The sequence below is a fragment of the Vitis vinifera genome, chromosome 2 (assembly GCF_030704535.1).
Source record: "Vitis vinifera cultivar Pinot Noir 40024 chromosome 2, ASM3070453v1".
Classification (NCBI taxonomy): domain Eukaryota; kingdom Viridiplantae; phylum Streptophyta; class Magnoliopsida; order Vitales; family Vitaceae; genus Vitis; species Vitis vinifera.
The window spans coordinates 20,058,922-20,086,670 of NC_081806.1; the positions used below are offsets into that span (position 1 = coordinate 20,058,922).

General features: G+C 36.9%; 2 protein-coding genes across 2 annotated transcripts; both read right to left on the minus strand.

Moving 5' to 3' along the window:
* Positions 1–909: 909 nt before the first annotated feature.
* LOC100240865 (uncharacterized) lies at positions 910–26,216 on the minus strand. Its single transcript, XM_059735065.1, has 3 exons — positions 26,125–26,216; positions 6,938–13,955; positions 910–4,592 (listed from the first exon to the last, which is right to left on the minus strand). The coding sequence occupies exon 3, from the start codon at positions 1,656–1,658 to the stop codon at positions 1,053–1,055; it is 606 nt and encodes a 201-aa protein (XP_059591048.1). The 5' UTR covers positions 1,659–4,592; positions 6,938–13,955; positions 26,125–26,216; the 3' UTR covers positions 910–1,052.
* Positions 25,300–27,365, minus strand: LOC109121403 (pentatricopeptide repeat-containing protein At1g77360, mitochondrial). Its single transcript, XM_002269767.5, has 2 exons — positions 26,876–27,365; positions 25,300–26,462 (listed from the first exon to the last, which is right to left on the minus strand). Exons 1-2 carry the CDS (start codon positions 27,289–27,291, stop codon positions 25,484–25,486), a joined length of 1,395 nt encoding a protein of 464 aa, XP_002269803.2. The 5' UTR covers positions 27,292–27,365; the 3' UTR covers positions 25,300–25,483.
* Positions 27,366–27,749: the final 384 nt, after the last annotated feature.

Here is a 27,749-nt window from a genome sequence, read left to right on the forward strand (position 1 = left end):
AGGTTGTACTCAGTATTCTTCCCTGATAATAGTGATATCCCTACAACTCCGTGGACGTAGGCAAATTGCTGAACCACATAAATACTGTCTTGTGCGTGTGATTGTTTTTCTTTGGCGTGTGTTTTCTCTAATTTTTTGTTTCTCACGGGTTGGGAATTCGGTTTAATTCCCTACATCATTGATTGAGTTCTGAGTTGTTGGAAGGACCTATATCCCCTTAAAGGTTGAGGTAAATCTACTAGGGTATTAAAGATACTGTGTTGCGAATGTGGATCACAATATAGGTACTGGAGAGTAAGGATAAGGTTATCAAGTAAATTTGTATATATTGATCTTACATAATGGAACATTAGGTTAAAGATACTATACCTCGTGGTTTTTTATCTACACAATTAGTGTAGGGCTTTTCCACATAAAATTATTTGTATCTTGTGTGATTGTGTTTTATTTGAATATTCTTTCTATCATATAGGATTTAATTGATTTAAATTTGCTTAGATCCCTTTCATAGGTTAATTTGAAAACTTAAGTATTTTCAAATTATCTAATCTTTATATCAATAAGTTAAAATAAGTTAATTGAATTTAAAATAGCAAATAAAAATAATTTATTAGTTTTAAATTTATTTTTATTTTACTTCATTCTTTATTTCTTTCATTTTTTTTTTTCCCTTTCTTCTACTTTTCCTTTTTGTTTTCTTTCTCTTACATTTTCTATCAATTTTTTAAGAACTAAACATAGTCTAAATGTTTTATAAAAATCAATCGAACGGACCCTAAATAAATATTGTGTTTTACCTGGACAAGAACCATCAAACCAAAATTGTTAAAACAAATTAACTACTCCTCCATTTCCTTGCATGGGTGATAGATGCATTTCTATTCTACCCAAAACTTGGAAGCCAAAAAAAAAAAAAAAAACTTCTGTTCTTATTAATATAATTATTATGAAAGAAACGGTAGTTATTTTTTGATACAAAAGAACCTCATTAAGTTGTCTCAGCCTCATTTTGGAGAGAATGTACAAAGGCAAAAGATTTCAAATAAACGACATCACTTTGACTTTGAGCTGCAGTATGAATGGATGTAACTACTATTTGAAGGATGAAACCGAAGCTCACAGTTCAAATGGCACCAAAGCGTCACCGACCCCAGAAGCCCAATTCTCCAGTGTGTTTTTGAACTCCCTTTCAGATCAAACTTTATCTTATCTTCCTTCAACGATCTGTCCACAAAGTCCATATCCCGTGACCCTAACGGAATTGAACTGGACTCTACCACGTAGTTAAAATCAATGGAACTGTTCTTGCTTACATCGAAAGGGTAGGCCACCAGCTTCGCGATTTCTATTTCGTGGAAGCTCATCGTCAAGCTGGTGTCTGAGAAGGAGGCGTGCGCCTTGGCATTGTGGTTTTCAGCGCGGATGTAGACGGTCATCTGGACGTCCATGACGCCGGCCTGCGAGAAGTCGAGCCTGTCCAGGCGGGCATCTGTGACTGTCAAGGCAGGCACCCGGGGGTGTATCACCAGGTACCCGACAAAGACGCAGACCCCAGCTACGATGACGGCAAGGGCGATGAAGACGCAGATGACGGCCGCGCACCAGACCAGGGGGTGGGTTTTCTGGCCGGACCCGACGACTAGTTTCCTGGGAGGCATTCGTGGTGGTGGCCGGAGAGGGCGACCACATACAGTCGGAAAAGGGGTGAGCTATGGCTTTTTTTAGGTTTATGGTGATGGCTTTACAGGGTGTGGGAGGTTGAGAGGAAGGTATAACAATTTGGGTGGGAGATATGGGGGGGTGGAGAAGGTTTTGGTATCTTCCTTTCCTGGGGGTAAAGTCAGCAATGGTTGTGTATTTAATCAATTTTGCTTGAATGCAGTTTAGGAATCTTAGCTACTTTGTCTGGAAAAAAGGAAAATACCAAACTTGCATGGCTAATTAAATACCAAATCCTCATCCTCCTTTTTTTTTTTTCCTTGTTCAAGCCATACATGCAAGTAAAAATGATTTAGTATAGTAAGGTAAAAATGTAATAAGACCTGTTTGAGTCGGTTTTGTTTGACTTTAATTAAAAGTTGAAATCAAAGCCAAAATCATAATTTTTTAAAGATATAATAGGTATTTTAAAACGGTTTACACAAAAAATAAAAAAATAAAAAAAATAAAAATCATTCAAAATAGTAAAATACAAATAATTGAAATAGCATTTGAAGGTTAAATGTAATGTTTGAAATTGTTTGGACAGAGCTTTCAACCACTCGTACTTTCCAACCCAAAGTTCTACTACTAGAAACCAAAGCTTAACACTACCCAAACAAGGGCCTTATAATAATGCAAAATATTGTTAAACCTATGAATTTTTCAATTGAGTGTGGTTCAAGGCTATGATCCAAGGTATATTTTCAAGCAATTTAGAGAAAATTAGGTATTATGAGGTGGAACATGGTTGTTGTGGGTGATCATATAGCTTCCTTTGTCTTCAATTTTCTTGGGTTAAAGGCTGTTTTCTTGGGAAGAATATGATTTGAAATTAGATTCCAAGTCTTCTAAAGTAAAGAAAAAAATCTAAGCTTTTACACTTTAAACTGTTGAAATTCAGCTCAAAATCCATGGCTTTGTGAAGCAACCAAGCAGGATTCTTTCAGTCCCCAGCCTTTCCATGCAACCAAACAGGATTCTTTCAGTTCTCATCCCTTTCCAATGTAACCAAACAGGACTTCAGTTCCTCCACTAGCCATAATAAATTTCTATCTATTTAGTTTCCTTCTCTTATTTTATCATCTCTGGTTTTCAGATACTTTGTGGCATTCAGATATGACAAGGCCCTCCTCCGTCTTTGGTTATACAAAAGATGAATGCAACCGGAAATATGACAGTGGCCAGCTTCAGGGTGATGGAAATCTTCAATCGATTAAAAAGCTCGAAGGCCTCTTGGTAACGTTTTCAAAAACAATTCTCAGAAACCAATTTTTAAGAACAATTCTTCCTATTTGAAAACACAAGCGTAGAAAATATTCTCGGTTCATTATCCATGAAGAAATTATAGACTTATGTACAATGCATATGTTTCAAAAATATTCTTCATATTTTCAAATGCTCTACAAAAAACACCTGAAAACATCTCAAATCTGCTTCAAAAAACATGCTTTCATTATAAATTTTCAAAAAACTCTTGCCAAAAGTGTTTTTTAAGTTAGAAAATTGTTTTAAAACAGTTGACAAACAGCCCTTGACTAAATTTTGAGGGTTTGTTTCTCTATCCCTCTGAAAGCCTGTTCTTTTGAAATTTCATTTGTTAGAAATAGTTCAGGAAGAATGTTTGGATCACTAGAAAATTTAATACCTTGACAAAGGAAATCAGAACAAATGCTCCTAGATCACATTTTTTTCTATTGAATAATAAAGCAAAGCAGAGTTCCTCCGGTCACCTTAAGTTCGGCAATCCAGAATCCACAGAGGTTCAGACAGAAGAAGACTAAACAATAATCTCAATCAATTTTTGTAATTACAACCATGAACATATACCAAATCTCAAGGTAGAAGCAACAAAAACCATTCCAAAACCATCAATTGCTCTCTCAAAAACACAGAGTAACAAGAAAGACATACAAATTTATAGCATTTTCCCTAACCAAATGATCCAAAACATTCATCCATATTGCTATATCATCATTCTCATCAGCAAACAGAAAAACTGGCAATCAAGATTCTTACCTGGTTGCCACAATCGATCAAAGTCCTCTTGATCTGATCCCTTTACCTGCCCCCACAATGCCTCCATAGACACCATACTATGCAACCATTGCTGTGGAACTGGAGCTGCAGCAGCAGAAGCAGAAAACCTAACACCAGTGCCTGCAATTTCCATAATTTTACCTGACTCGTCTCTGCAGCTATCATTTCAGAAAGATGTTTTAATCAGTGTTTTCTGTGCTCACAAGCATTCCTTTTCAGGGCGACAGTCTGTAGTAAGTAGCAAACCCTGAAAAGGTTTTCGACTTGGGTCATGAATCCAACCAACAATTAATTGAAGAAGATGACTGCAGTTACCTTCCAGAAGATCAAGATACCTCTTCCCGTAACTCCTGGAGCTTCCTGCCATGGCAATGTACATGCTACTCTCCCAGACTCATCAATTTTTGTATACTTACCTTACAAGCAAACTGAAAATGAAAGCCGCATTCTTTTCCCGTACCCCCACCAAATTGTTTTCAGAAACCATCCATCACAGATTCACAAGGTTCTAAAAAATTCGAGGCACCTGTTTCGCCCATGTAGAAAAGGCAATACAAGCAGGGAAAAGCTTTAGTCTCTCTGCAATTCAAGATTATTTCTGATTCATGGTCATGATATGACCAGAACCGATGATCAACAGAATTCCCAACTCATGTAGAACTCATCCCTTAAGCTGAAACGCAATGCATCATCCCTTCAGATTCAAATTGCCATAACCTGGATTCCATAAATGTAGAAAAGGCAATAATGATTACTTCGTACGAAAAAGAATTACGCATTCCATAAATGCAACCAAATAATACTCAAAAACATCACAAACTTGTTTCTTTGTTGAGTTTTTCCAATCATAACATCTGCAGAAAAATAACACATACCCAGCATCAGAAACTACAGAAAGAATAATCAAGACTATCAAGGTAAATTGACAGGAAATGCCAGAGTGTCGAAGGCCGATACTACTGGAAATCTCTTTTTGACAATGACACATGAGACATGTGGAAGCAACCAATGCATTCATAGCAGTAACATCTTCATAAGGATTTTGCCAAATTGATTCAACAAACAAACCCAGAAAAATAAATGCTCTCAGTTTTTCAAAAGCCACCATCTATCAGTTAACCACTTTGGAAATCCTACCCGTAAAATCATTCCGAGTAGACCCATGTTTATAGACAGTGAATACAAAACAATGAAACCTCATGCCAGTCGGTGATCAAACAAGTGTAATGACAATTACTAGCTAAAAACCAAATAATTAGTTTGAAAAGATCAACTAAATGACTGGAAAAACATCCTCCTGCACACCAAAATCAATAATCCAAAATGGAAAAGAAAAATAAAAAATAGGAATGCCCAGAACCATGACAATAAAATGGTGACAAATAAAAGTCACATCCTGAATGATGAAGCAAGGTCTAAAATGTAAACAAGCTTGAATTTTTTTTTATATGAACCGAATATATGAAATTTTAGAATACCCTCATTTTTTAACTCTTTTTTTTGCAGAGGATTTCTTCCAATGCTCACAGAAACTTTGTATGACATTATAAAACTTGGTATCTCATATTTCAACCATATAAAGTGGCAATAATTCTGTCTTCCTGCTACAAAAATAAGAAAAAAGAGAAAAAAGAAACGAAAAATCTTTGAGAACCCTCCATGTGGTCCATAAAGCTGGAAGCTGAATGCCAGATCAGACATTTTACAACTGTCCTCTTGTACATTTCCAGGGTGAGCATATTTAACAATAAAAGCTTTAATTGTAAGAATGCTCTATAATGGCTTCCCAATCAACAAACTCTGCTTAGGCTGTTCATCTAAGCTCTACATGTTCATTCTTTCAGAAAGGCAACCAACAAAGTGTCACTGAAATAATCACTTGTGCAGTATACCAGTGTCATTTACTGATTTCTAACAAAGACCATTGTATGCACAAATTTCATGAAATGCTACGAAATTAGTATAGTATGGAAAAATAATGCGAACAAAAATTTTGTTAAAATTAATAATTGTGGGAATACAATCTTTATGATAATATTCTTTTACAAAAGAATATTTCCTCTTCCACCTTGATCACCATTTGAAAATGATGAAAACATTTTCTTGATTTCGAAGATCAATTGAGGGTCACAAGTAGCTTGTACCTGAATGAACTCGTCGAATGACGAAGATCGTGTGTGTAGATGATGAAGATGTTTTCTTTATTTTGAAAGTAAATCGAGGGCCTAGGGTAGGGTGGCTTATTCCCAAATGACTATGTCAAAAGGCGAAGAACAAGTGTGTAGTTCTTCTACGATTTCTCAGACTTCTAGGGAGATTTTGTGAAGTCTTTTCCTCTTTGTGAAACCTCTTTCCCCATTTTGAGTCGTTTTTATCAATCCCAAGTCTTCCTCATTGAAGGAAGTCACCATTATTTATAGGTGAAATTAGGGAATTAAATTTGGAATCCTTAAGATTTTATTTGCTTAATTCAAAGAATTTCATTCCTTAACTTTTAGCAACCAGTCTCCTTCAGTAAGGAAAATCGCCAACAAGAGAATTTTTTTATATTTTAATTCTCTTTTGACTTCAATTGGAAGATTTATTTCCTTTCCAACAAGAGAATTTTTTTTTTTAATTCTCTTTTGACTTCAATTGGAAAATTTGATTTTATTTATACGACCAAATTTTTTAGTCTTCCAAATTTTGTCATGCGTCACCTTTTGAATATATGTCATGTGTCAAATTTGTGTATGACCCATCACTCATCGAGGGCAAATTTTGTCGAATTGAGAAGCCATAATTTTGAAGACCAATTTAGTAATAATTAAATCCACTAAAAATTTTGATGTCTACAACCATGTCAAGGAATCAGCAGAGAACATTTGTTACTCTGACTTATTAAGAAACATCAAAATTTGACAAACAAGAGCAATATCAAGTGCCTTTGCATATGCTTTGTAGACCAATAATCTGTAGTTCTTTTAAACGTACAAATTTATTTAATATGCCACAAAAAAATGGTCTTCAACTTTGATGCACCATGTGGACTACTTTTTGTCAAATGCCTTGTTTTTACTAGCTTGTCAAGTAAGACCTACAAAACATGAACTCACTAAATGCCACATACTGTAAAAGCTTCATGGCACACAAACATTCTGGAGCCACATGCTATATCATCCCATCGGAAAACACAGAAACTAGCAATCAAGATTCTTACCCAGATGCCACAATCAAAGTCCTCTTGTTGATCTGATCCCTCCAAAGATGTACTTTGCAACTCTTGCTATGGTACTGGAGCAGCAGCAGAAACACTAACATCAGTGCCCACAATTTCTATAATTTTACCAGACTTGTCTCTGCAGCTATCATTTGAGACAGATGTTGTAATCAGTGTTTCTCTGTGCTCACAAATCACAACCATTCCTCAACAGGGCAGAAGTCTGCAGTAACTTAGCAAACTCTGAAAAGGTTTACATCATCGGTCACCAAGCCAACCCATACCAAATTGAAGAAGACAACTGGAGTCACATTCCAGAGGATCAAGATTCCTCTTTCTGTAAGTCCCGGAGCTTCCTGCAATGGCAATAATATACATACTCTCCCAAACTCATCAATTTTCCTACACTAAACTAATATTACCTCGCTACCCATATGAATTGTATACAAAGCGCCTTACCAGCAAACTGCAAAGGAAAGCCACATTCTTCTAATATTACTTCGCTACCCATATGAATTGTATACAAAGCACCTTACCAGAAAACTGCAAAGGAAAGCCACATTCTTCCCTCCACATCCACCAAATTATTTTCAGAAATTGTCAATTACAGATTCACAAGGATCCAACAATTTTGAAGCACCCGTTTCACTCATTTAGGAAAGACCATATGAAGAAATTTAAGGGAGAAAAAAAAACATTTCTCTCTCTATATTCGAACTGATTATAGTACCGATATTTATATATGAATGGCTGAGGCAATCTGCCTTTAAAAAAAATACATATAATCCTTGATTTTAGAAAAGAAGGGCTCTCATAAAATCAGGGAATAAGTTAGAATTGGAAATACAACCGTACCATAGCTGTGACACAGCTGTAGTTGTAACATAGCTGTTAACCCTAAAGAGGAGTACTCAATTCAATGTCTACAAATTCAGTAGTTTGGAGCGGGAGATTTGGAGCAAGAGAGATAGGATTTGAGTTGTGAACTATAACAGACTCAAGTGTTTGAGGTTTGGTCATGGTTTCTATTTCCCAAAACTGGTCTTCCTGAATTCCATTCTCCCCCTAAATATTGGTTTTGGAGTAATAGGGCAGATTTTCAAAGAATATCACATCCATGGAGTTGTAGAACCTAATTGTGATGGGAGAGTACCACTTATAGCTCTTCTAGTTTGGAGAGTATCCTAGGAAAATACACTTAATGGCCTTAGGATCAAGCTTACTTCAATGATGTTGGGGAACGTGAACAAAGGTTGAGCAACCAAACACTTTAGATGGAATGGAGGAGATGAGCCAAGTCCTAAGGTATGATTTGAGAAAGAGTTTGCCTAGTGTTTAGAAACTCAAGACACAGGAAGACATTCTATTGATGAGATAGGTTGCAATAAGTACAGTTTCTCCCCAAAAACTCTCTGTGACATGGGTAGAGAACATAAGGGCCCTTACAACTTCTAACAAGTGTCTATTCTTTCTCTTGGCTATCCCAATTTGTTGCGGATTATCAATGCAAGAATTTTGATGAACTATATCTTTTCTTAATAAGAATTCCCCAAGGATAGAATTGAAATAATTTCTAGCATTATCAGTTTTCAAAACTTGTATTTTGGCCTAGGTCTAGATCATGTTGTAAAACTTCAAGAAATTCTAGTATGATCATCTACAAAGGACACAGACCATCTAGCCCCTATTATGTTCTTTATTCTAGATGGCCCCTAACATCACTATGTAGCATGGAAAAATGGTAAGTTGATTTGTATGGTTGAATTGGAGAGGACTTACAAACATGCTTGGATAATTGACAAATTTCACACTGAAAAACATTTGAACTTTTAATGAATAATGATGGAAAGAGTTTTTTGCAATACAAGAACTAGGATGTGCTAGACGATAGTGTCATTATGTAACATTACTATCTTTATTAGAACTAAAAACAGAAAGAGACTGTTTTTCACCAATTGGGGGTTGAAGTTGTCTTTCAATATAATCACTCACTTTGAAGCTATAAAGTCCCAAACACATATCAACATGGTCAATTGTCTTCCTTGAATTCAAATCCTAAAAACACAATAGTTTGGGAAAAATTTAGTAATACAATTTTTTGCCCAAGTGAGTTTACTAATGGACAACAAATTGCAATCCTAGTTTAGAACCAAAAGAACAAACTCAAGAGTTAGGTCCTTGTAGATGACAATAGAACCTACACCAGTCACCTTGGAGAGAGAACCATCAATTATATGAACCAGCTATACGAGCCATATATTTCTTAGAATAAGGTGTGTAATTTTGAAAAATTGTGGCATCTCCAACCATGTGATCAGAAGCTCTTGAGTCAATCCAATGACTCAAATTTTCCTTTTTACTTTCAAGGCAACAAGAAATTACCTTTTTGGGTTAAGGATCCGAACCCGCTGATAGAATTGGAGGAATTTAACCCCTGTTGGGATTGGTTGAACATTTTTTGCAACAGTTTCAATTGCTCTTTGCTGAACAGACCAGAATTAGATGGTGTTGGGTTGTACTCAATGGTGACATGGTGTTCTCGGATTTCTCTATCATTTTGAGGACGTGACGGCTTCCAATATGCGAGTTTCCCATGGATTTTCCAGTATGTGTCCTTATTATGACTTGGTTTTCGGCAATGATTACACCAAGGCCTCCTTTTTCTTGGTCGATTGTCACTAGAAAGATGGAGAGGACCTCGAGACACTAGGGCTGAACCTTAAATGATAGGTTGGTTGGTTTGTGACCACAACATGACTTTCTTTCTACTTTCTTCTCGACGCACTTTTGAGGCAACTTCTCAGATGTTGGGTAAAGGATTAGTTCCCAACATTCTACCTCGAACTTCAACCAAATTTTTCTTCAACCCTAATAAAAATTTGTGAGTTTGTTTCTTCTTAACAATCTTCTTGTATTTAATTGCATCCATTAGGCAATCCCATTTGGTGGTTTCAAACATGTCCAACTACTGCCAATAGCAAGTTAGAAGACTGAAATATTGAGTGACAGACAAATCACCTTGGCGTAAATCATGAAGGATCCCTTCTTTTTCAAATGCCTCTACTATGTCTTCTATATTGAAATGAGTCTCCCTTGTTGCTTCCCAAATTTCTTGCGTCGTTTCATTAAGTATAAAATTTTCCCCTATGTCATTGTTCATCAAGTTAATTAGCTAAGGCAAAATCAAGTTAATTTTCCCCTACCACATATAAACATCATGATTGCATGAGACCATTGAAGATAGTTCTACCATTCAGTTTGCATCCAGTAATGAGAAAGACAGCACCATCTGATCCTCCATTGTTGCTCGGAATAGGAGCTTCTTGAGTTGAGGTGACTTCTAAGGTTGAGGAGTCCTTGGTGGCCTTTCCGTATTTGGTCATGAACAGATTGAATAGTTCAGATTCAGTTTTGATACCATGAAGAAATTTGAGGGAGAAAAAATACTTCTTTTTCTCTATATTCAAACTGATTATAGTACCAATATTCATACATTAATGATTGAGGTCATCTCCCCTAGAAAAAGAAAATCTAATCCTTGATTTTAGGAGAGAAAGGCTCTCATAAAATCGAGGACTAAGTTAGAATCGGAAATCCAACTGTACCACAGCCATGACACAGCTATAACACAGTTGTACATTCCGAATTTCCAAACCATACAAGCAAGGGAAAACTTCATTCTCTTTGAAATTTAAGATTACTTTTAATTCATGTCAATCATATGACCAGATCAACTGATCAATGGGATTCCTATTAGCACCCATGCCCTTACTCGGACGCTAAAGCCATCAAGGGCCTCATGGGTGAACACCTTGCACCCATGGGGGAAGCCTTGAGGAAAGAGGCAAGGTGATGGAGGGTTTGTGGCATCAGAAAGGCAACACTTAGGTGGGTGCAAGGCATCGCTCATGGACCACACACATAACAGCTACATGCACAGGGCGCATGCACACAAGAAGCATGAGAGTATTTTTCTAATTATTTAATAAATTCATTATTCTTCCTCAAGCATATATGATATCTCCTCCATAAATATCTAAAATGGTCTAAAATTCTCTTTAAGGTGGAATGGGGGGTAGGGGGGAACAGGAGGAGGTAGGTGACTTAAGGTGGCATGGGCGTGGCCACACCAAGCAGCCTCAATGCAAGGCCTCTGACACGAAGAAGGCAAATGGGCTAAGCCTTGTTAGCACCCAACATGGGCTCCACAACATGTGGTGGTGTACAACCCGTGGCTACAACAGCGCGTGGTGTGATGCGAACTCCCATCCTGATGGTGGCACAAGGGCACAATGCCTTGTGCTGAGCAACTTAAAGAGCCATGGGCGAATGCCATTGTTTGTTGCTTGGATGCGGCATGAGGATGCAGTAGCAACGAAACCAACTCAAGACATGATGCAGGATGCTATGCACAAGGGCGTAAGGCCTTGTGCATGGATGGAGTCATGGGCGCAATGCCATGACTCATTGCTGCACCAAGGAGAGGGGGCTTGAGCAAGGCATGAAGTCATAGCAGCAACAAGATGGATGCACGCAGTAGGTTGCCTAGATACACTACAGCAGATTAGTGAGCCATGGGAACAATGCTATGACAAGTTACTGCACCAAGATAGGATGAGACATTGCAGCAGTAGGAAGGTGTAAGGTGTGGGCTTCAAACATGAGCAAGGGGCGGTAGTAATCCTTGCCAAAGCATGCAACCATAGGTAGGGAGTCAAGATGTGATGTAACCCATGCGCGCAATGACATGGGGCAGCATGGGCATGGAACAAAGGCAACCGGTTACCTCGGCATGGATGAGACTTAAACGTGTAGACTAAGAGAGGGTTTGGCATGCACATGAGCTACATATATAGGCACTCCCGACAACAACATGAAGAGTTAGACTCAGTGGGATTGCAAGTCGAGCATGAGTAGGAGTCTTGATTCCTATTGTAATTGTAGTCTAAGTAAGACTAGGACTCCTAGTCGGAGTAGCTGGTGTCATAGACTATCAGAAAGAGTCCAAGTAGAACTAGGATTGTGTACTCCTAATCTAACAAGGAGTGGGTGGCACCACTATATAAAAAGGGAGGACTAGAGAGTCTCCTGGGACACACGCACAAAGACACAAAGATAGAGAGTAGAGGAGTAAGCAGGAACTCACTAGTGTTATTGTGGATGTCTTGCTGAAAGCCACATCTAATGTTCTTATTTGGTGAGGTAATAAAATACAAGTTGTGGTTGGTGCCCAGTAATCTCATGGGTTGGTTTTTGTGTGCAATCTCGTGTGGATTAGGAAGGCTGGCTTAGAGGGCATCTAAGTGCCGCACAAACGGGAAAAATTCTTAAGGGAGAAATTGTGCTTGTGACAATTCCCAACTCATGTAGAACTCACTTCTTTAGCTGAAATGAATTAATCATCCCTTCAGAGTCAAATTGCCATAACCTTGTCAGAGAATTAATTAGTTCATGCAATAAAGAATGATGTGTTTTAGAAACGCAATCAAATAATATTCAAACATTACAAACTTGTTTGCTTTGTTCGAGTTTTTTCAATCCATCCTGCCAAGGACAAATCAAAAGACATAGAAAGAAAAATCAAGACTATCAAGGTAAATGACAGGAAATGCTAAATGGTATTTGGGGTTGGCACTGCAAGAAATGCATTTGTTGTTGCTCAACAATTTAAAGCATCTCTTCTTGATGGTGATGCATGAGAAGTGTCGAAGCAAACAATACATTTATAGCAGTAACATCTTCAAAATATTTTGAGGAATGATGCTATATCTTCCTAAGGAGTTTGCCAATTGATTCATGGAACAAACATTAGAAAAATAAATGCCCTTAGCTTTTCCAAAGCCAATTGCTAATTGATGAAGAATGGTTTAAGATGTCAACAATATTTTAAAAATTTTTTTTGATAGGAACCAAATGTCTGAAATTTTAGGATCCCCCAACTTTAATTCTTGATTGTGAAGAAGTCTTTTCCAATGCTCACAGAACTTTTCACAACATTATAGAACCTGGCCTATCTCATCTCAACCATATCTAAACCAAATAATTGCTACTAAATGGCAATAATTCCTAATTCCTGGTGAAAAACAGGAACAGACAGACAGAAAGAGAGACAGAGAGAGACAGACAGACAAAACCAAAAAACCTTTTGAGATTTCCCCAGCTAGACCATAAATCCGGAAGCTTGATGACCAGATAAGACATTTTACAACTGCACTCTTAGACATTTCCAGAGTGGTCATATTTAACAAGAAATTTTTTCATTGTAACAATGCTCTATAGAAGATTCCCAATCTACAAGCTCTGCTTAGATTTTTAGTCTAAGCTCTATACTTACGTTCTTTCAGAAAGGCAGCCTTCAAAATGTCACTGAAATAACCACTTGATCAGTGAACTATTTTCATTTATCGTTCTCCAGCAAGACAGTTCAAGGAATGACCAGTATATACACCTGCAAATCTGACTAAGAAATATCAAAATTTGGCATAAAGCATATGCTTTTGTAATCCAATAATATGCAGTTCCCTTAAGCATACAAATTTATTTAATGTCATATACCTTTTCTTCATCTTCAATGCACCATGTGGGCTATTCTTTCAGGCACCATGTTATTAGTAGACTGTCAAGAAAGGCCTATGAAACACAGACTCATTAAATGAGATATTAAAAGCCTCGTGTTCTGGTGCCACTAGAATGATGCCAGTTTCTCCATGGTTGTATCTCCTTCCAGTAGCAAAGGGATGATACATCCTAGCCTTCATGTCCATCCTTTTGATCAAGCCCAAGTCTGCTTCTTGCTGTTGCCTGTTTCCGGAAGATGTCACTAAAGGGATCAAACAACTTCACTCCTCCAAGCTAAAGAGGCTGAAAATAGGTCCCATGAAGTCAAGACACAGGTTTCCTCCTCTGACAAGGTCGTGCCTTATCCTTGAGGTCAAGGTACATTGGGACCTTCCATTTTCAGCTTCCCTTACTGATCTCTCCATCCGCAAGTCCAACCTCCTCCCAAACAAAGAACTCTCTGTATACAATTTTTCAAGGCCCTCTTGAGGAAAGTCATCATAGATTCATTGATCTAGTAGAATGGCTACATCCTCAAAAGAATAAGGAAATGGTGAAGGTGATGATAATTTATTTTACAGTCACCTTGGTTGTGATATTTAAACTGAAAAAAGCTCTTTTGAAAAGAGAAGACCAAGGATTTATGCTCTTGGCAACATTAACCATACTTCAACTAGATTCAAACCAAGGTGGTAACCATCTGCTTTGTGAATTCTAGAGAGTGTGAGAATGAGAAGATTCTCAAGATATGCCTTACAGGACAACATCATCCTGGCAATACAAACACAAATGAAGGAGTCTTTAGAAATGCACTCAGTCACATTCCATTAACACTTTACAGGAACTAGACCATGAGGTCTTAATGATGCTAGCACTCTATAACTCAATTCTACATGTTAGAAGTTTGTGTCCTCCTGTGTTATTGGCAATTCCCCTCAGAATTTGGAGTTGTAACCAAGTTCATCCAATATGTCCAACTAAATTTTGAGGGGTTTGCATTCATATGTACACATTGAGAAAATTATGCAAACTTCTCTTCGAGCACATCATAGAGATGGTAAGTGAATTAGATGCAAACTTCCACTTCAATGAATTCATATTTTAAAGAGTGGTTTTTTTATAGGTAAATAAATAAGTATTAAGAAGCACCTAAGATAAGCAGGCACACCCAATACACACAGGAAGTTTACAAGAGGCACCATAACAAAATCAACTAACCCAACCAAAAATACAAAGCACACTCACTGAAACTAAAAGTTCACTATTTAAAAATGCTTCTCATGCATTAAATCTTAATTTTGGCAGAATCAAGGCCAATTGTTAGACCATCAATCTTCAGCTGGTTCACATTTCACTCAATCAAAAGAGAGCTTTGATTGATCCGCCTTTCAATTGATCTATCATCCAGGTAAGAAACTTTACCCAATATGATCTTGTTAGATGTGTTAAATTTATATAAACATGCATCCAATCTTAGGAATGTTACAACTTAGCCAACTAAAAGAAATAACAAAAGCATAAGAAAATTGAAACTCATTAAGAAAAATAGCCAAACAATTTTTCTATTTCTATTATTTTCAAACCTATTTCCAATTATATACCAAACAAAATTTTGAATTTTCTGTTTTGTGAAAATTGTTCTTGAATTTATCTTACCAAACATATTTTTAACAAATAATTTAAAATTTTGTTTTTTTGTTTTCAAACACATATTCTTTATCGCTATTTTTTCAGAACAAAACAAGACATGAGCATCTTTTTCATGGATTTTTTAAGAAAAAAAAAACAATTTTTTAAGAACCAAACATGCCCTACATGTAAGGATCTTTTAAGAAAAAAATTTATCAAAAATTCTCAATTCAGTTTCTCATTTTTTTTTTAATATAGAATTGTTTTGATAAATTATAAAGCTTCCAATTGCTCTTAGTGTTTTTTGATATGAAATTTTTTTTGAGAAGGTTGTGGAAGGTTTCCTATAGTAATCCTTTAAGGATTTTGAATCTAAATAAATTATTTTAATTGAGAAAAAGTTTAGAAAATTAATTAAGAGTATAAAGAAAATCACAAGCATCGTATTTTGCTCTTGTTCATTGATTTCAAAACTAGCATAATGTTTTATCATCCAAAGTTTAAAATCCAAAATTCCCTATTCTCTTGATCTATTAACAACTATTGTCTTGGTGTTGATAAAAAATAGCATAGGTTTTCATCATTAATGGTTTGAAATCCAAATGCCCCAATTCCCTAACATGTTAAAAACTATCCTCTTTGTGTTACAATCTATAGGGGAGAACACATCTCTTGAAGGAGTTCAAGAACATCACAAGCATCGTATTATGCTCTTGCTCATTGATTTCAAAACTAGCATAGTGTTTTATCATTCAAGGTTTAAAATCCAAAATTCCCTATTCTCTCAACTATTAAATACTATTGTCTTGGTGTTGATAAAAAATAGCATAGGTTTTCATCATTAAAGGATTGAAATCCAAGTGCACCAATTCTCTAACATGTTAAATCATCATCTTTGTGTTACAGTTTCTAGGGGAGAACATGTCTCTTGAGGAGTTCAAGGAGGTTGTGGTTGCCTCATAGAAATTTGAGATGTATCCACTAAAGTGTAGGTTGAGAGAAGATTCACAACTTCGTCAGGGGTGGCCAAGTGATTTTGGTAGTCAAATGCAAGAATCGTGAAATGAGCCAAGGATTAGATTATGAAGTAGAGTTGTTTAGTGAATTTGCATCACAAGGGTGGTTTCCACATAAATCACATGTTTATTTTATGTGATTGTATTGCAATCGCCCTCAATAAAATGAAATGATTAATTAAAAGCTAAAAATATTAATATTTGTTGAACTATCAATTTTTCTAAAAGCTTAAACTTGTAGGATTTGAGCTCACAATGTATATCATGCACTCTAACACCCTCCCTCACCTGTAACCTCCATTTTTGGGCTTACAACCTTAACAAATTGGGTAAATGTACATACAGTGGTGAGGGTCAAACACTTAACCTCCCACTAAACAAGGCTCTACTACCATGTTAAACCACTAATTTTCCTAAAAGTTTAAGTTTGTAGGATTTGGGCTCACAACGTATATCATGCAGTCTAATACCCTCCCTCACGTGTAGCCTCCATTTTTGGGCTTACACATGGGCTTAATAAATTGGGTAAATAAACATGCAATGGTGAGGGTTAAACACTTAACCTCCCACTAAACAAGGCTTTGATACCGTGTTAAACTACTAATTTTCTCAAAAGCTTAAACTTTTTTTTTTATATATAAGTAAAAGCAATTGTATTGAGAAAGCCTGAAGTACACCTGACAGTATACAAGGCAACTAGGCCAAAGGGAAAGAAAAAACAAAAAAACCTTTACTTACAACCCAACCAATCAATGAAATCGAAGATGGACCATGAAGCACAATTTACATGCACCTTAACCCAATCCGAGAACATGTACAAAAAAGATCGTAAAATAGCTTGATCCGCTAATTCAGAATCTTCAAAGATTCTTCTATTTCTTTCCTTCCATAAAGTCCAAAATAAGCATAAAGGGGTTGCATTCCACGCCTTTTTTCTTTTCTTTCCAACAAAGGTGCCGTTCCAACCAAGAATGGTTTCCTTGATAGAATTGGGCAAAACCAATGAACACCAAAAAGAGCAAAAATAAGGTGCTAAATCATAGTTGCCTTGGGACAACGAATAAGCACATGATTAGCTAATTCTTCATCCGCTTTACACAAATAGCACCTACTTGGTAAGGCCCAACCCCTCCTTTTTAATTGATCCATAGTTAGAATTCTTCCCCAGATAGCCTCCCAAGCAAAAAAGCTGACTCTCTTTAGAACCCAAGGATTCCAAATTAAGCTTGAAGGGAACTCTCTACCAATGCAAGGAGTTAGGGAAGAGAAGAAAGATTTAACTGTAAAGATATCTTTCTTTGAAACCCTCCACGACATGACATCCTTAATCCCCCTTCTAAGCGCATGGCCATGTAACCTACTGAAAAAAGTTTCCACCTCTTCCATCTCCCAATCATTGTTGAGTCTTGTGAAAACAGGGTTCCAACAACCCAAATTCCCAGAAACTTGTAGGATTTGGACTCACAATGTATATCATGCACTCTAACAATATTTGGGAGCACTACTTGTTCAACGCCTAAGGTAGTTTAAATAATATTGAGAATAAGTTTTTCAATAAGTAAATCACAATCAATTGAAAGAAGTTCAATAGGAAATTGAAATTAATTAAGAAATTGAAATTAAATAGAAGAATGTAACACAAAATTTGTACTCAGGTAAAAGCATATCAAAGGTTAATACTAAAATGGGGATTTAAATACAAGGCAATAAACCATGAAATGGTAAATATGCTTGTACACAAGTTTTTCCATTCATGGCTACTCACATCAAAGATGTTCCCAAGCATAGTTCAAACTATGACCAAGACAAGACAATCAAGCTCAAAACATAGGTTAAGGTGCTTTTCTAAGGATGTAAACTGTGCAGGATGAGGCAAACCGGGGAAGGCTCACTCGTCCCCATCCCTTCCCTGCTTATAAATTTATTCCTTATTCTCATCCCATTCCTCATCTTAGATTAGGCAAGGTCGACAAGGATGGGGAATCCCCATTGGGGGAATAAATTCCAAATCCCTAACAAGGAATCCCCGTTGGTTTTCTTAATTTAACAACTTTACACTTAGTTTTTAAAATGTATACATATAATTGGGCAAGGAGGGGATTTGTGGTAGGGAATAGGGTCCCCATCCCCACCCCATAAGGGGTGGATCATTGCAAGGACCCGAACTAATAAGTTGCCAAGTAGCCTTGTTCCAATTACCAATAAAACTAATATAAGCACCTAGCTTTGAAAAGACAAGTTACCCAGGAGGATCCTCACACGAGTATGAATAATAAAGAAAGGAACTTCATTTCTTTTATAACTTAAAGGATAGGAAACAATCTCAATTTGAAAACCTTTGCTGGTTTTAGAAAACTTTCCATTCATGTTCCTTTGTTGTGGCCTTCCATTCAATTTTCAGCATGTCTCTCTGGTGTGCTTAGCTCTTTTGCAACAGTCCCACCATCTAATATCTTTCTCCGCTCCTTTGTTTGTGTTTGGATTGTTCTCCACAACCACATGGAAAGCAAAATAATCATGAGACGGGGTTTTCATCATAACACCAATTATGGATTCTTCACTATGCACGAGGGAACACATTTCATTCAAGGACGAAAAACTTTTCCAAGGATTCGACTCCTTACCTAATCTAACTTAGCATTCAAGCCAACAAGGAATTCAAAGATCCTCTATCTTTTAAATAAATCAACAAGCTTTGCAGCATCATTTGGTGATTTCATGTCAATATGTTGATAGATGTCCACCTTGTGCCATAATACCTTCAATGTATTATTGTAGGTTGCGATTGTCAATTATCCTTGTTTGGTTGCATGAATATTTTTCATCGACGAATTTGAGCAGCATCTCCCTTCTTCGAATAGGTATGTGTAACAGCATCCGAAAATCTCTTTAGTCATAAAGAGAAATAAGAAAGGCCAAGCTATTTTTGGTTGCATTGAATTTAGCAACCAAGACATTATCAAAGAGTCTTTGACTTTCCATGCTTCAAAGCTAGGATACTAAGTTTTTGGTTCTATTATTGTCCCACACAAATACCTGATCTTCCCTTGATTTAATAGAAAGAGTTTGGAAGAGTGAGAACTCAAGAAAATCATTATCATTGAGTTTCTAGGTGATGATTTGGAGAGTAGGATTATCAAGATGATTGGAGACTTCTGGGACTATGGAATTTTTATTGGAAGTTTGTTCAGCCATGTTGAGAACAAAAGAAGATAAAAAAATAAAAAAATAAAAAAAGATTAAGAAGGTACTAAGAAAAAGCGAAAGGAGGAGGAGACACTAAAGGTAGGAGACGGAAAGACAGAGACACCAAAGGTAAGAGAAGGAAGAGTGGAGATGCCAAAAAAAAAGGGAAGAAAGGTGTGGTTAAGACACTGAAAATTTGAACCCAAGAAACTAAAGTTGCTTTGATACCATATTGGTTGAAAAAACCAATTCATATATTATTTTTTTATCAAAAAATAGTACGCAAATTTATACAATAGTGTCAAGGGGAGTTGTCTGTTACAATTATCCCAATTTGTAGGATAGTTGACTAATTCTATCAGCTAATATACATTAAAAATAGATTAGTAAAGTACAACTAATCAGGTTGTAAGATTGAGATTTGGTTGATTTCCTACATATAGGCATATAACAATTATATTAATAGTGCCTAACAAAGAGATGCACAAAAGCATAAATGGTGCATACATGGTGCCAAAAGGTCAAACACGGCTAGGGGCTACATTAAAAGAAAAAAAAAAAAAAAAAGACCCTTGCCTTACTTGGAGCTTATCAAAGATTGAACCGGCTGCTCCATCCCATCAAAGATCTTATGGTTCCAATCTTACCAAATGGTCCAAAACAAACATGCAAAGATCAATTTCCAAACTTTACTTCTTTTCTCTCCATAAAACTCCAAAGCCATCATAATAAAAGCTCTCTATCAAACCTAGGTATCACCCAAGAGACGCTAAAACATGCAAAAACTAACTGCCATAAACTTCCTACTATACCATAATGAATGAGGATATGATTGATGTATCCTTTGTTACTTCTACACAAGCAACACCAATTTTTTCTTTTTTTGGATCAAAAACAAAATATATATTGATAATAATAAAGGTACAATAGAAGGATGAGAGGTCCTTCCCTCAAACATACAGATCCTGATCAAAGTAAGACAGAACCCCACTACACAAACAACACCAATTTTTATTTTTATTTTTTTATAGGTAAATAAGCAGAATGTATTAAAAGCGCTTGCAAAAAGGCGCAAAAGAGTACACACAAAGTATACAAATAAGGCCAAGAGGCAAGCAAGAAAAGAAAAGAGGACTAAAAACCACCTTCCCACCAACACCCGACCTCCAAGGGGTTAGGAGACCAAAAACACTCAAAAGACCCTTAATAGAAAACACCCCACAATCCTGAAGCAAAAAATCTTCTACTGGAAGCAACAAGAAAAACCCTTAATATAAAACACCCCAAAGACCTACAAAGGCCCTTCCGCTAAGACCCTACACCCTTCCCTTTTCCTTTTACTATGGACGGCGCACTCTTGTAATTGACAAAGCACTCGAGCCTTCAAATTTCCTTATCCAACCAAGAAGAGGACATGGATTTTCTCCTTTCCCCTAACACCCACCCCCTAACCTTTCTTCGATTCCAATTTTCTAAGAGAGCTAATTTCCTTTTTGTAGCCCAAAATTGGCATCCCCAAACAGTTGGAGAACTTGACAAAACCTCTGGGAAGGCACGCAAACTCCTCCCCCTCTTCCATGCCACTCAAGCCCACAACCCTCGGAGGGTCCACACACTCTAGCCTCTGAATTTGACGATCCCTTCATCACTTTCAAGGACCCATATTGCGTCGCGAATCCCAAAGAAGAGATCACGACAAAAGGGTGTCGGTTTGCCTCCGCCAAGATGGCTTCATCCATGATTGCTACCCAGGAATCCTCCAAGGGCACTAAAGAGTCAAGGCAAACACCCTCACAGCTCCCCTCAATCCTTTTTGCTGCCACAGGAAAAAGCTCTAAGGTCGCAACAATCCCACCGTCGCCTCCTTCCTTTCTCTCAGTCTCAACCGCAGTCCCTTCCAAGGGCCTTCCTTTTCTTCACATTTGATCCAAGGTTAAGATCTTCTTTCAAGCAACCTACCATGCAAAGAAACTCACTTTTGTGGGGTACCTCAAACTCCAAACTTTTCTTGCTTGGAAGGCAATTGCCAAAGTAGCTTCCAAAGAGCTAAACAAAAGATTTGACAAAGAAAATCTCATCCTTTGAGCATTTACATACCAACCTACCCCCATAGCTCCTATTCAATACCACCACCTGAATTTGTTGAAGAAAAGGTTCCACAGTAGCCAACTCCCAATCATGGAAGTTCCTTGAAAAGCAAGGATTCCAATACCCACCTCCCATAACCTCCTAAACATCAACAACTCATGCATCTTTTGACCTTGCAATAGAAAATAATGTAAGAACAAACTCCCCTCGAACAACCTCATTATAACACAGATCAGGCCAAAATCTATTAGTTCTTTTTTTTTTTGATAAATGAGCGCAAATATATTAAAGGGTGGAAAGCCACAAAACATACAGGTAGTATACACAATAGCCTAGAAACAAAAACACATGAACAAAAACCTCACCACCCCTTAAGGAACGGCAAGTCATTCCAAAAAACCTAAAAGCGAAGAGGACTCCTCTCCCATATACACCCTAACCCAACTCCACAAATTATATACAAAAGAATTTTTCAACTTCTGTATAGCTAAAGAGCCTCCCCTAAAGGCTAATCTATTTCTTTCCTTCCATACCGTCCAAAAAATACACAACGGGATGGAATTCCAAATCTTTTTCCTCTTTTTCCCCACAAAGGGGCCCCTCCAACTAAGTAACACCTCTTTGACTGTCTCTGGGAACACCCAATGAGCCCCAAACAAGGCAAGGACAATCTCCCAGAGGACCCTGACCACTATACAGTGTAAAAGAATATGATTTCCAAAATCTATTAGTTCTTGACAAAACTACTTTCCTAATCGCATTCCATAGCCTAACTCCATACCCTCCACAAACCTCTTAAATACTAAAAAACCTACCAAATTACAAAGCTCAATTAGCAACCCACTTGCACTCTCATCAATGGGAGAGACACAAGTTTGAATCATATAGCTCCAAATCTAAACAACCATCTTAGGATTCTTGCCATCAAAAAACATTTCAATGGTTGTAGCATAAGTAAAATGCATTGGAGATTTTTCATTCTTGATCATCTTAGTGAAAAAACTTTTCCCACCTCATGATGCAAGATCTTAAAACGTCCAACATTAAACAATTTTTCATAGGTTATAGAATGAGATGAAAAGAACAAAAAAAAATAGTTGAAAAAGAAGAAAATAATTTTTTTGCAATCACAACAAGATTCCTAAGTAATCACACATAGAGTTCCCTAAGCAATTTCACTTAGGAAGAAGACAATCATAACCTCAAAAGGAAGCATAATAGATGATAAAACATTTTATTAAAATTCTCCATTTTGAAAGACTACATAAGCATATATGGAGTCTTATGACCCTTCTCTAATGAGCAAACTTTCCTAATTCCTTAACTTTCTTTTCAAAAATAGGAAAAGATGTAAGGAAAGAAATATTATTTTGGAACTGAAAGAAAGAGAAACTTTTCTAATAAAATAAGAAGACTAAAAGAAAAAGATATATGAAAAAAAAGGTCAACCAATAACTAAAATAGAAACTTGACAAATTGACATAGAACTAAATAAACTATGGCAAGTCCCAAGAAGGGTTTAGATCAATATTAGCATCCCAAATTAAGGGTTAGGCATTTTGGAACCAACCTTTCCCCTCCTCTCGTAAGTCTTCAAAACGGCATTCCCAATGTTGTTCCCAATACCTCAAGAATCTTCTTACTCTTAAAACAAAACTGAAAAACCATGTTGTTAGTTAAAGAATTAGGGAAAAGACCATGGCAAACCCATCCCACACAAAAACCTAAACATAATTTTTTTTTTTTTTTTTGATAGGTAAATTAGGATAATGTAATAAAGATGCCAGCAAAACTGGTGCAAAAAAGTACACACAGAGAATATAATTAAGGCCAAAAGGCAAGCAAGAGGAAGAAAGGAAAAGCAAACACCTACAACCCTAACAACCAACCCCTAAGAGAGTTGGACTTACCCCAGCAATAGATCCCAAAAACCAAAGAAAACCCCCAACATACCCCAACTGCAATCAAAATCCCTCAACCAAATGGTAACGAAAGAGCAAATTCACAAATCAAGTGTTGGAACCCCGGTGCTCCTCTATTCAAACATAATATCAATTTCACCAATATTGTAAAGCATACCAATGAGCATTATACATCATCAAATTTGACATCCCCTATCCATGATTATATGCCACAAAGGAACCGCATGACTCAATATATTCTACTTAAGAAAAACATTAAGAATGTTAGAGAAAAAATTCAAACTTGGTAAGCAATTCTCTGCAATAACTTGAAGAAACTTGATCATTTCATTCACTTGCACTCCCCAAGAAAATGTCATCAAAACCATGTTATGAACTATCTTATTTGCAGATTCCAATCATCTTATTCACAAATTCCAACCCACCCAAATCACAACTTCCCTAAAACTACTCTTTGCCTTCGTCATAGTGCCTTTTCTTTCCAATCCCCCAATAAAGTCACGAAGGCATCAACATTTAATGCAATCTTTCCTTTTATTTTCTCAAAGAATTCAAGTGCCATCAACTTTCCTAAAAATGGCACTCAACAAAGAATTCATCGCCACCATGTCCATTGGAATTCCATACAAGTCCATAACATCCACCATTATAATGCCTTGTTCACGTTATCAACAAAGCAATGGCCTATGAAAATCAACCCCTCTCTAGTCTAATAGATAGAATAACATCATAGAGTGGCTTAAGCATTATGTTCTAGCCAAGCAAGTTGAGAATGAAATTCCACGAATTGGAAGTGTTTGTAAGGCTTGCCCAATGGAAGAACTCGACATTGGTAGAAAGGTGTGGAGCAAGAAAGTTGAAGGACCACCACAAGCATTTGGGGGCAAGAGAGATGTTGGTGGCAAAAAGAACAACAACAATGAATGATGGTGGGGCTCCCAATGAGGAGGACTTAGATGATTTTGACACAAGGAGAAATCTAAGGTGTCTAGATGTGATGGGAAGTGGCGTTGGGGCAAGGCCCATTAGGGTTTTTGAGGATTATTTGTGGTTGGGGTTGGTTTCAATCATGGCCCCCATTTTTAAGGTTTCGTAAAAAAACAAGAATATTTGAAGCATTTAGGAAGAAATCTAAAAGGAGAGAGGAAGAAAGGAAGAAAAAAAAAACAACAAAGATGAAAATTGAGTTGTAAAGAAAAAGAGGACTGAATAGCTTAGAAAAGGGGAAAATAAGATCAACTTTACCTTTCAATGGGCTTAATATTTTAATCAAGATTGGTCCAACCTAACAAGCTCCATAATTGGAATTATTGCACATCTAGTTCCACCATCTCAAGTGATCTCTTCTTCCTTTCCCTACCTCTAACTATAGAAAGTCTCATCAACATTTCTGAATCCCAAAACCAAAATCAACTAGGATCTAGAAAACCCCAAAATTATAGTAATGAAGTATCACGATACAGGAAAACTAGAGGAGACGCTAAGACACAAAATCCTGGAATGAGAAATAAATATAATTTAAGGAACCAAAAAGTTCTACCTCAAGATCCTAAACTAAAGGTAGTTGCACAAATCTTTGCAATGGAAAAACATTGCCTGCTGTAGAAGACAACAAAAATATTTACAGTGGCAATGAAGAAATCATCAGAAAAGTTACCACCCCAAGTTATCCTAATTGACATAACACGATAAAGTAAGAAAATTACCCATCAAAGAATGTAGAAAAGTTAACCAAGCAGTTTTCTGTCAGGTCAGAAAATGACCATCAAGTCCTTCGAGAATCAGCTGCATCTTACAATCTTCTAAATAGGGAAGCACAGAAAAAGTAAGTAAATCATCACCAGCCGCGGAACATCCCAGTAAAGGAAGTGAAATTAGCCAATAGACTGGAACAAGAAGTCCGTAATCAATAGAATGGAAAAAAGAAGCAAGGGAAGATAGCAAATCAACCAAAAATAGATCAGAAAGCAAGGCATCAAAATGGGGATTTAAAACTAAAGTAGCACAACCAAGAAATGGTAAAATCTGCTTGTTATGAAAGATTTTTCCATTCATGATTGCCACACATCAAAGATGTTCGCAAACATTATCAAAACAAAAGGCAGGGCATCCAAATCCCGCCAAAAAGAAAAAAGAAAAAAACAAGTTCATAAAACAGAATCTTGAGATACTTTCCACCTTTTCCATAAACTATCACATGTATCTCTTGCACTTCTACCATCTTTGTAGCGTGCATTCTTCAGTTTTTCCATGGTTGACTCATGAATTTTAATCTTCATATCAAGCATATCTTCTGCAAACCTCCTGTAATCAGAAAACCTACGCAAATTACAAAGCCCAATAAGCAATGCATTTGCACTCTCGTCAACAGGAGAGAGTGAGTTCTCAATCATATAGCTCCAAATCTCAATTGCCATCTCCGGGTCATCACCATCAAAACACATTGCAATAGCAGCAGCACAATTAGAAGGCATTGGAGGACATTCATTCTTGATCATTTCGATGAAGAACTTTCCCGCTTCATGAACCTTCTTATGCTTAACAAGACATTGAAAAATCATGTTATACGTGAAAGAATCAGCAAACACACCATAGAAAACCATCTCATCCAAAAACCGAAATGCGTTATCAGCATCACCAGCATTGCAGAGTATACCAATTATGGTATTATACATCATCAAATTTGGCATGAAACCACCATCCAACATTATGTCCCACAAAGCAATTGCATGAGTTGAATCATTCTGCTTAAGGAGAACATCAAGAGCATTAGAGAAGAATTTCAAACCTGGCAAGCAACCCTTCCCTTTCATCACTAGAAGAAACTTGATTGCCTCCTCCACCTCCATTCCTCGAACAAGTGTCATCAAAACCGAGTTGTAAGCCACCATATTTTGCGGACTCCAACCAAGTCGAACCACCATTTCCCCAAAAGTACTCTTCGCCTTTGTCACGTTGCCTTCTCTCTCCCACCCCTCCAACAAGATCATGAAAGTATCACCATCTGGTGTAATCTTCACTTTGATTTTCTCAAAGAATTCAAGCGCCAGTGTAGTTGAGCCACCCTCGCAGCAAATGGCACTTAATAGAGCATTCATTGCTGCCACATCCGGTGGAATTCCATACCTGTTTTTTAGTCAAAAAAAAATAAAAAATTCACATATAAAAAAATCCTTATATCATGTTAAAAAAAAAAAGTAAGTAAATGTACAATTTCTAAGCCTCTATCCAAACTCAAGGTATCCATTCATTTTTATTTTTTGCTATCGGATCCAACAAACTCAATGCTTCCCAAGTGTACAAAATCTGACCTAATTTAACACAAACAGCAAAATCATTGCAATAAATTAGAAGATCCGTCCTTTCCTTTTTCTTTATCTTTTCTTGGGCTTTTAACCAGAAGCAACAAATCCATTGCAATGAACTAGTATACAAAGGACGACACTTCCTTTCAAAATGTACAAAACCCACCAAAATTTACTTCATGTGAAACAACAAATTCATTGCAGTGAAGTAAAAAATACCAAAAAACTCCATACCTGTCCATAACCTCAAAGCTCATAATCGCCTCATTAACCCTGCCGACGGAGCAATAGCTTCCGAAAACAGAAATAAAAGCGGACAACGACAACGCACCCTCATTCCTCATGGACCGAATTGCGTCCCACATGGGCTCGAACTTGGAGTTCTTGCCGAGTAGGTCGACGATGAGGTTCCATGAGTGAGCGGAGTGCTTACGCGTGAGGCCCGCCCAACGGAAGAACTCGACGGCAGCTGAGGAGTTGGAGTAGGAAAGGCGGAGGACGTCTTGGACGACGTCCGGGGTTGGGGGGATGGAGGTGGCGGAGAGGGCGGCGACGAGGGCGTGGGGGGCGGTGGCGGAAATGATTTGGAGGAGGGTTTTGGCGTCCGGGGAGATTTCTTTTGGTTTAGGGTTTGTCTGGCTTTCAGCCATGGCTTCCAATTTCTAGGAATTCAGAGAGAAGGACATCACTTTGGGGAGGAAGACCTCTGAGGTGTCAATATTTTAATATTTTCTTGGTTTTTTTTTTTTTAATATATTTTTTTATGAAAATTCTCCCTGGTATCAAAATTTTCATCAACGGTTCCAGTAAAATCTGCCCAGTAATTTTTACATTGACTTCGATAAACGTGGAGTTAAGGCAAAAATGGTTTTTGTGAACAAAAAAATTAAAATAAATTAATTTTTTCAAATGTAATATTATTTGTCCTATAACTTTTGTGATGTATACTTCAATGGCAGTTAAGATTTTTTCAAAGTCCATCAGAAAAGTAATTCTTTTAAGAACAAAATTCTATATCTAAATTCCTTTTCAAAATATTCATCAAACTAATCTTTTGTTCGCAATGGCTTTCATTTTCTTCTTTTTTTTCATCTTAAAATCATAGTTA